General features: G+C 35.4%; 1 protein-coding gene across 5 annotated transcripts in view; it reads left to right on the plus strand.

The window, feature by feature from the left end:
* The window catches only part of impdh1a (IMP (inosine 5'-monophosphate) dehydrogenase 1a), a 48,044-nt gene extending 41,440 nt beyond the window's left edge, over positions 1-6,604 (plus strand). For 3 of the 5 annotated variants that reach the window (XM_015352228.2, XM_015352229.2, XM_015352230.2), the window contains 3 exons: positions 160-243; positions 2,176-2,192; positions 3,289-6,604. In XM_015352228.2, coding sequence (XP_015207714.1) covers positions 160-243; positions 2,176-2,192; positions 3,289-3,389 — 202 coding nt within the window. In that variant the 3' untranslated portion in view covers positions 3,390-6,604. The remainder of the gene's footprint in view (positions 1-159; positions 244-2,175; positions 2,193-3,288) is intronic. The other 2 variants (XM_006633214.3, XM_006633213.3) reach the window with 1 other exon arrangement.
* The last annotated feature ends 3,522 nt before the right edge of the window (positions 6,605-10,126 follow it).

The raw sequence follows: 10,126 nt of genomic DNA on the forward strand, positions 1-10,126 counted from the left end.
TAACACAGAACTGTTTTACTTTATTTTTAACAGTGCAGTGTTGCAATAGCCCAAAGGTTTTGAAGAATCTAGAGGTTATGAAACATGCTGGTATCTACAGAAAAAAAGTTAGTTTTCCTTAAGAAGTTGTACAAGCTGTTTTCCCCCTGTTGTTTGTAGTTCAATGATGTACTCGGGGGAATTGAAGTTTGAAAAGCGAACCATGTCTGCCCAAGTGGAAGGGGGTGTCCACGGGCTCCATTCGTAAGTATCCATTTTGCAAAAAGAACAGGTTTTGATTGAGTTGCTGCTGTAATTTTGATGGTAAGGTGATCTTGTTTCTTATACATATTGCTAGTCTATGAGCAGACATTCTGAATGAGAATCACTAGTTAAACTAAACATTTTTCATTAATGCAGCGCAATGGGCTGGTATTTTTTTTACAATTTATTCTGCCCACAAGACTATAGAATGTGACTCAGGAATGTCATTTCCTAGACTTGCGTGGTTTTAATGCTGTAGAGTTATAGAGCAGTATACTGGGATGAGGATATGACCATAGAATTTTGATTTTTGAACATTTGTTCTTACATATGAACAATATGAAATCAGGCATCTCTAATTCTATCCAGTTTCAACTTATTAATTGGAGTATGTGACAGTGCATTGAAATTTACATGTGTCTCAGACCTCTGTGGTCTAATAGTAAAAAAAAATGTGCAACACATCTGTTATTACTGGAAATCCTCCTCAAGCAGTATTTAGCAGGGAAAGTGTGCTTGAAGTTGAGCTGGTGAACGGGCTTAGTCTTTGTTCATGCTTTGCAATTTTAATTTCTTCATTTTGCTTGTCTAAATTTGATTAGAAATATGATATAAGTTACACAGACTTTACAATTGCCTTTTTTAATGCAAAGAGATTAGTTATTGCCAATTTAATTATGCAGTTTCCAAGAATAGCATGTTATATGCAGTATTTTATCAGACTTTTCTGATAAAAAAAAATCTAAAAAAATATTTTTTACAGTTTTATAATCATTGTTATCATTTAATTGTATTATCAGGTTACAGGTACACAGTATTGGAAACACAACCCTCTTTTAATGGGTAGAATTGATAGTGTGATAAAAGGAATAACATGTTTCAAATCGGGGTATTTTTTTGCAATCTGTACTTTAACTTTAATTTAAGAATTGAAGCTTAGTAAAAGAATCAGAACAAAATAAACATGCCACTTCTGTTTGCATCTTATAGCAGGACAGTAAAATCTTAAGCCTAGTTTTTTTTAAGTTACTGTTAAAACCAAAAGTTAATAAAATACTAATTCAAGTCCAGGGTATGTTATTAGCTGACTTTTACTAGGATTCCTCAGGTGACGGCAAACAGTGAGCCTCAAGTCACTGTTATTTGGTGGGTCTGACTCTGCCTGGGCTTCTTCAGCTTGCTGTGTGACGGACACTGCCGGTACATGCAAGGCTCCTGGGAACTTGCAGCGTTGAGCAGTACTTTCTTCACTGACCCCTCATTTGAGCAAACTCTTTTCTTTGGCATCCTGTGATGCCGAAAGTGAAATAGCTCTGACAGAGGGGCATGTTGGTCCTCATTCTTCCCTATGTAGAAGAGGGGGAGTGGCCAAGTCACAGTTAATTGTCAGCATATTGCCAGTCATTCATGGACACAGTGTGAATCAAAAAAAACTTTGTCAATGTTGGGAGGTAGAATGAAACTCAACCCTGCTTGGTACCTGCTTCAATTGACGGTGAAGGCCGCTAGCATCTAAATCATTAAAGCCCTTGTTCGAATTTAGAAATGTGAATGTATGCACAGAGCTTTTCCCATAATGGTAGGTTTATTGTATTTTTCAACCTTCTCAAACTGAAAGACCTGCAAATCCTATTTTTCTCTGATGTGTTAAGATTGTGATAAATTTATAAAAACTAAGCAATTTAAAGAGTGCTAAATGCTTTCTGAATGAGTCCTGTTGTGAAGTGCTCTCACTATTTCTCAGATTGCTTGTGAACAGTAGCTTTTGACAATATTGAAATGTATATTAACTTATGTTAATGGTTGTAAACCATCTATGAACATGCTAATTTTACATATTGTTACATAGAATGGTACTTATGAAAATGAAACTGGTGATTAGTCATCAAATTTCTTCTTTTTCTTTTTTTTTTACTCATGCATTCATCATAGATATTCTTTTGTGCCATGTAAGTAATCCAGTCCTGTGTTAATAATGTAGAAATATTAGGCCAAAAAAGAGAACAATGCAGTTTCTGGTACAGGTTTTATTGTGCAATGACAATTTTTCCTCTTTGAAGAACTAAATTACCTGTCCCCATTACCTGTAAAGCGCTTTGAGTGGAGTGTCCAGAAAAGCGCTATTTAGGTGTAAGGAATTATTATTATTTATGGCACATGTTATGATTAAAGAGACATTTTTCACTGTACTTATTTTAGAATCTTATTTTCCCACGAACACCCTCAAATCTTCATTATTGTTGAGAAATATGAAAGTTGTATTTTAAATTGGTAATTATGCCAGTGTGTTCTACATCATTACTGCAAATCAGATGTGTTACAATTGTCCTTTTTTGCTGGCCTTTCACCTTTTTACACAAGGATTCAAAGTAATTGCACACAGACCAGAAGCTGACTTGTTTTATTACTATATTTGAAGTAAACAATACAAAGAGAGCCATGGAATTATTCTTTTAACAACTTACCTAAAACAAGTCATTCATATGCCAAAAATATCACAGAAAAAGAAAGATATATTAGTACTTCCACCTTCATGGAAAAAGCAAGAAATATTGAAACAATAATGAGCATTGCTACTGAACTGCCAATACATTACCTTACAAATACATTTGGTTAGTCCAGCTTTTTCCTCATTTTCTAATAAATTTAAATTATAGGTGATTATAGTGCTGATTCGGACTGTTGTTCATCATGTACTGTAAATGAATATTCTCTTTTGACTTGCTGGGGTAGTTGTAATTTTTAAGAGCCTTAGAAAACAATCATTCTAAGAAAAGTGGTGTCTCTACCTTTTTTGTTTTTTTAGCCTTCTTGTTAAGAAGCAGTTATTCAGAGTTTGCAATCGAAGTATGAGGCACTGGCAGGTGGAAGCAGGGGGTGAATTTTCAGCTGTTGCTAATGCACTTCCACAGAAAATTTGCAGTGTTGGCCATCGCTGTTGGGGGAATTCTGATTGGATGGGTTGTTGAAATAAATTGGAGGCAGTTTTAAAAGAAACCGTCCAGGATTCATCCCCTGTACTATTTGTTTTAATTGTTTCCACAGTTATGAGAAGCGGCTATACTGATGCAGGGGGCAGAGCACAGCTGCGGGTTGCTCCTAGTGTCCCAGCTCCAATGGCGACCAAACATAATGGACACATCTGAAAGCCAACATTGCATTCTTGCTACAGGGAGTTCAGCCAAGAACATGTACCAATTCCTGACCTGAACGAAATTGCACTACCACCTGCCAATGAAGTATCAGGGCTTGAAATAACTCAACCAATTTTTCAAGCATTAGAGAAATACATATAGCAGAATAACTGTGGAAGGGAACAGGTGCTTAAAAACAACATCATAGCTGTTTACAAAAATGACACTTTAATAGGATGTGAATAGTATTTGTACACAGCAACGCAGATAATCCCAGTTGAGTTCATTCAGGACTTACATGGAATGGAAGAATCTAAGACCATCAGAAATCACCAGTGATGTAGGAAATATGTATCTTGCTAGTTCAAGTGTTGTGTGGCAAATTTAGTTGTCAACTTGTTTTAAGCTATTACAGATATACTGAGTAAATGTATACACCGCAGTTTCTTTATAAATTAAAAAGGAACAAATGGTGTCTTGGTTGGTGACTTTAAGCCCCAAACCACAAAGCAACCATAGGAGATCTACAGTGGGTATTGCTGCAGTTTCAGGGTGGTGTGCAATAGGGTTCTTTTCATAGAGCAAACAGTTAAGTCTGCAGAACTTGAAAAGTAAGATCAATATTTTTTCAAAGAATAAAAATAACTGCAAACCTGTTATGAATTTGAGGTTATCCACAGAAATTTTTAAATAACACAAAAACTTTGTACAGTACATTCTGTTACTAAATGCACAGTTCTTTGTTCCTTTGTACAAGTGTGACATATTGATCATACTTGCATATGACGTGACATTTGAAGTAAATGAAAGGTTAGTTCAAAAGATGGCAGGGCTAAGTAGTTTAGTACTAATTACTGTATTGTTAGTAGTTTTAGTATTAATTGCTCATATTTAGTTATTTGGTGCATAAATAGTACAACTACAGAAAGTTTTCAAGCAGCTTTATTTTTTCATTTGAATGATTAAATTGCTTAACCTTATGATATTTGTCTGAAGGCCTACTATTCAAAAGGCATCTTGCAATATCCACTGAGCAGTAATTAACAGGTAATGCAGTTGGGACCAAAAGCTAAACAGTAGCCTTATATCAGGGATATGTTATACCAGAGAGCCTTATAACTGACTGGAATTCCATTCATATCTAACAATGAATTACCCAAATCATTTGTTTCATTCTCTAGATAAAAAAATAAGCATGAAGAGTTTACAGTATATCGCATTTTATAATGCACCTCTGAACTTAATTTATACCTGGCAAGTAGCAATGTATGGTTATTTTTTCATGTTATTGGCAGATTTTCATTGTTGAGTAAGATTCTGACTGAAATGAATGAAACTCCCAAATGAAATGACCTAAATTGAAATTTTGCAAAATGTAATGCTTGTTCACGATCCATATGGAATGACAAATGGTTATTAAAGCTTTACTTTTTAGGAGAATGCCAACAACATGCCTTGAAAGCACTTTCAGAAGAAATAATTCCTATTCCTCTATGGCAGGAGTCTTATTCCTCCAAGTTTACATTTTAGCAGGAATGACCAGCCTTAGTCTTTCTCCTTGTGTCTGCTATAGCTTTGTTGTTTTTCTTATTTTTTACAGAAAAGAAGTTTACTTTTTGCTGATACATGAGTAATGGATGATCTATATACAAATTAAATTTCAGCAGTGCTCGCATAGTTTTTAGTATATTTTGATAATGTACAGTTGGCTTTCTCCTGGAAGTTTTAGTATTATATCAAAATTTTGAAGACCTTATGTGAATACTGCATAGAATGACATAACTACTGTGAAGTCTTCTGAGTTTCTTGTCTAAGATGGATCGATTTAGATAAATACTTTATCTCACTATCCAGGGAGCCATATTTCTGTTGAACTCACTTCCTTGAGAACTGGAGGAAAAACTGCTGGTCTGTAAGTGTCCATCTCTAGATTCCAAGATTATGGCTATAAACAGGCTCTTGTTGAAACTATTTTTACTTATCCTTTATATTAACTTTTTCATTTATTCTAACTTTATTTTATTTGCTTTAATTTGCAAAAAATAACAGCATTGACCCAAGAAAATTATATATGCTACTCCACTCATTCTGGGGGTCATGATTTGTAAAAAATAATTTATTTTTGTCATTTATTGAAGAGCAGACTGTGTTAATATACAGTGCATCTCAATCTCTAGAAACGTTTGATAAAAATAATGTTTGTGAGCTCTTAAGTAACCCTTCTCAACAGAATTGTGGTAAAAATTGAAACTGTGAACAAGTTTAAAACCTTTCTTATGAATTTCCACAAGAGTACCATGTACTGTATGTACATTAATATGAATCAATTTTTTCTGTTCTTAAAAATACTACATCTTTCAGAATTTAATACTATGTATCAGCACAATCAACTGTTCAATAAATACCCCAGCTTCTGTGATCTTTGTCAAAACTGTTGATTCCTTGCAAAAGATAAATTTAATATTTAAGTTCCTTTGCAAGTTAACCTTATTACAATACATTGTATAAAGAAGTAGTTATCACGAAGTATGATTTGTTTACACTTATAGTTAAACAAGTTAAGCAGAAACTGGGTTTTAATTGGAAGCGTTTGTCTTGTTTTTTTTACTTATTACCCAGGTTAAGTTCAGAAGTTTACGTGCAAGAGAAATTTCACTAGGACTCTGGTAACTTGAGGATAAGATCTCCATTTCACCTGGTTATTTGCCACAAACTAGATCTTTTAAATACACTACTTCTCTCTGTTATTTATACTTTGAAACTGCCCGATTGTACTTTGGATGAAGTGCACAATCATAAATTACAAAGGAACTTGTTATGTTTTTTTCTTTAAAAATATTCAGTATTATTTTTAAAAAGCCATCTTCCGATGTTAACACTGCATTAAAAATGAAGTAATTTTGAAAATAAAAAGGATTTCTGTGCATAAATAGGGAATAAGACTTGTTTCTTTGCAGATGACATCTGTATTTTTCGATAAACATCTGTTCTGTCTTGTGTTCAGGAAGTGGCTGCTGTCCGATGAAAGATAACAATCATTTTGGTTTAAGCAATTCCCAGCTTCTCTCTTGGTGTACCAGTTTTATTTTTTTTCTATTCTAATAGCACAGAACAGTTGAGTATAGCAAAATCTCAAAGGTGTGTTCACTGCAGGATATTCACCTAAAGCTTTAAAATTGCTAATGCTGTTCAATATTGTAAAAGAAATAAAATGAAATAAAAATGGATTTGCATCTTTATTTTAATACACACTTTTCACTGTGAACCAGATCACTACTCTTTCCTTAGCACCACTGTTTCTATCATACAGAAATGTCCAACTTTGGATGCATTTTCTTGTGGTTCCTTTGTATTTGTGAAGGAATTCCAGATGTTTTTCTTTCCGAAGGAGGGCATAACCAATTCCACAAGGACAAATATCCCAAAATATTTTATGCTGTCCTAACATTTCATTTTCTGGCAAAGTCTTTATAATGGAAGTGAAAGGACTGTGGTTCAAAAGCAACTTTTCATGGCCCCTAAGCTCTAAGTGTTTCTTCCATGATGGTGACAATAGAAATTAAAAAGGGAAATCTTAAAGGAGAACAGCAGTGGATTTTAGAAGGAAAAAATGGAGATCTAGGAGAAGTGACCAACAGTAATTTATGCCAATGTAACTGCTCTGCCTTTAACTTTTTTCCCCAGGAAAGTGAACTCAAAACCTGTTTGATGCTTTTCCTAGTGGGAACTGGAGTCTCTTGTAAATAACTTACAAAATGACATAGCCCATTTTCCATTCTTCAGTTTGGAGTAAATGTCAAAAAGTGATAGCTTTTTATGACCCACTTTATTTCCTGGTTGGTCAGGATACATGTGATTTAGACAAGTGGGGTCATTAATCACCTCTGCTTTCTTTGTAAATTGAAAGTACAAGTCATGCATGCATCAGTCATTGCCTAAACGAAGTGTAATTGTTTATTGAACCAAAGTCCTGAAGTAAGCCCTAAGACCTGTTCATTGATTGTTTTGGGAAAGAATTAATCTTCTTAATTTACGGTAACACAATAGTTCTATAAAGTTGCATATCGCATTTTGCTATAAAACAGCTATGCACAATCTCTTTTCACAGTCATGATCTTGCATGTAGTCAAGCTGTCTTATCTAGTTCATGTCTAAATACTTGAGAACCCTTCAGACAACATGCAGCCGTTTAGGAATTAGCTAGTGTTTATGACCACTGATGGAAGACGGTTACATTGGAAAAAGAAGTCCTTTACAGTTATAAGTTACTTGTAAGTTTGTTTAGATTAAGAAACTGGTGGAAATTACTGTTAAGAAGTAATGTTTTACTGTACATAGTATATACATACTGTAGACTGAATAACTATAATTGATGACTTTCCCCACTATTTCTTAATTTAGCCCTGTGCTGCAGCAGTTAGGAAATACATGCACTCCGCACAGGGGCACAAATATTACCTCCTTAGTACCGCCTCTTTTCCTGTGCCTGATCATAAATGTATTATATAGTTGTTTAGTCAGAAAAAAAACAAGTTAAGGAGAGGCTGCTTAACGATCAGTATACTTAAATTTGTTGGAAATGATCAAATGGAAATAACGTGTCAAGCTCGGAACTGAGTGCAGAAACACGCAAGTCAAATGTCAAAACAAGCCGATCCATTAAAGATATCAATTGGCATAAGAGATGTGAAGCTCAGCTGGAATGGAAAATGACTGTTGGGCTTAATTGGATGCATGGCTTTCTCATGTGTAAAGTTTCCATTTTAAAATCCAGCAGACAAGGGTTGGTGGAATCATTGTGGAACATTTAAATGAGGGGCAGGGATCTTTCAACAGACAAAATCTAGTGTCTAAATGTACAAAATGGGATGAAGAAAGGTCAGGAAAATTGTAGAACTTACATAACATATTAAATAACTGCATTATTACTTAAGAAATTCTAAATGCCATAAACATGAGGCATAAAATACAAGAACTTGAAGCTACTGCATTAGCATGTGCTTATGACAAGAATAAATTTAACATAACTAAGAGCTAATGATGGATGCAAATGTAATAGAATGAATATGTATTTGGGGACTAGACAATATTACAAGCAAGAGGAGGAAATTCATCCTATTTGGCCGGTTTCACATGTGATGTATTTAAAAGCTAAAGGATTTCATCAAGCCATTTATTTAAACAAGCCAAAATATTAATAATAATATATAGCACTTTTTCTGGACAAAGCACTCAAAGCACTTTACAGGTAATGGGGACTCCCTTCCACCACCAATGTGGAGCATCCACCTGGATGATGCGACGGCAGCCATAGTGCACCAGAACACACATCAGCTATCAGTGGGGAGGAGAGCAGAGTAATGAAGCCAATTCATAGAGGGAGATTGTTAGGAGGCCATGATTGATAAAGGCCAATGGGAAATTTGGCCAGGACACCGGGGTACACCCCTACTCTTTTCAAATACACCCTGGGATTTTTAATGAAAGTTTTACGTCTCATCCAAAGGACAGCACCTGTTTACAGTATAGTGTCCCCATCACTACACTGGGGCATTAGGACCCACATGAGTCGCAGGGTGAGCACCCCCTGCTGGCCCCACTAACACCTCTTCCAGCAGCAACCTTAGTTTTTCCCAGGAGGTCTCCCATCCAGGTACTGACCAGGCTCACACCTGCTTAGCTTCAGTGGGTTGCCAGTTGTGAGTTGCAGGGTGATATGGCTGCTGGCTATAACCCAGCCACGATGTAGTTGGGTAGCTTGCTCCATTCTCCCACAACCCTTTGTGAAAAGTTCTGCTTCGTCTTCTATGCAGACTAAAGGAACTGATGTAACAGTTTATATATGACCACCTAATTCTCAACATGCAGACGTACAGTAGCTTACTCAGAAATCAATATATCGAAGGTGATGTGGTAATAATAGTGGATTTCAACTTCTCACACAAACATAAATTGGGATATCAGATGTGAGACTCATATTGATAAAATAGTGATGCTTCATAGACCCATTTATAACGGGACCTAGAAGGGGAAATTCTAGTGTTCTGAGGAACCATCTCATGAAAGAAGTCAGAGTATTAGCTTTTTTTCAGCATTTATGGGTCGTTTGAGATTTCCACAAATTACAGTGTAAAAGTCTAAAATTAGGGTTTATAATTTTGAAAAAACCATGGTGAAGTGGGACAGAGCTTGCAAACCGTGGACAGATACATAAAGCCTATAGGATGGTTATACTTCAAAAACAATGCTCGAGCTTAATTTATACATTATTTAAATTTTATTAAGTACAAATTAATTTATATTTATGACCACATCTAGGAAAATATGGTGAAAATACTTTAATCGCAATATAAGTCCATTGTCAGAATGCTGCTTAACCCTCATAAGGGTCATACCAGGAGCCTATCCTGGAAGCATAGAGTACTAGGCAAGACCCAAATCCATCTCAGGGTACACATACAATTTAAAGATGCTAATTAACCAAGCCAGTATGGTCAGCATATTTTTGAATGGCAGGAGGAAACCAAGTACCCTGTAAAAACAGGAAGAACACGCAGTCTCCACACTAAATCTTGGATTCACCCAGGAGCTGGGAGGCAGTTCAGCAAACTGCCAGAGCCACAGAGCTTCCCATCTCCTGTTCTGCCCTGACGAGTTCAGTTTCCATTAGGTCAGTATTTATTTTTACAGAAACTACAAATGTGGTTTCTTGGTGTCTAGATTATGTTTAAATCTTTACGCAGAGTATA

This window comes from Lepisosteus oculatus, chromosome 7 (assembly GCF_040954835.1).
Source record: "Lepisosteus oculatus isolate fLepOcu1 chromosome 7, fLepOcu1.hap2, whole genome shotgun sequence".
Classification (NCBI taxonomy): Eukaryota; Metazoa; Chordata; class Actinopteri; order Semionotiformes; family Lepisosteidae; genus Lepisosteus; species Lepisosteus oculatus.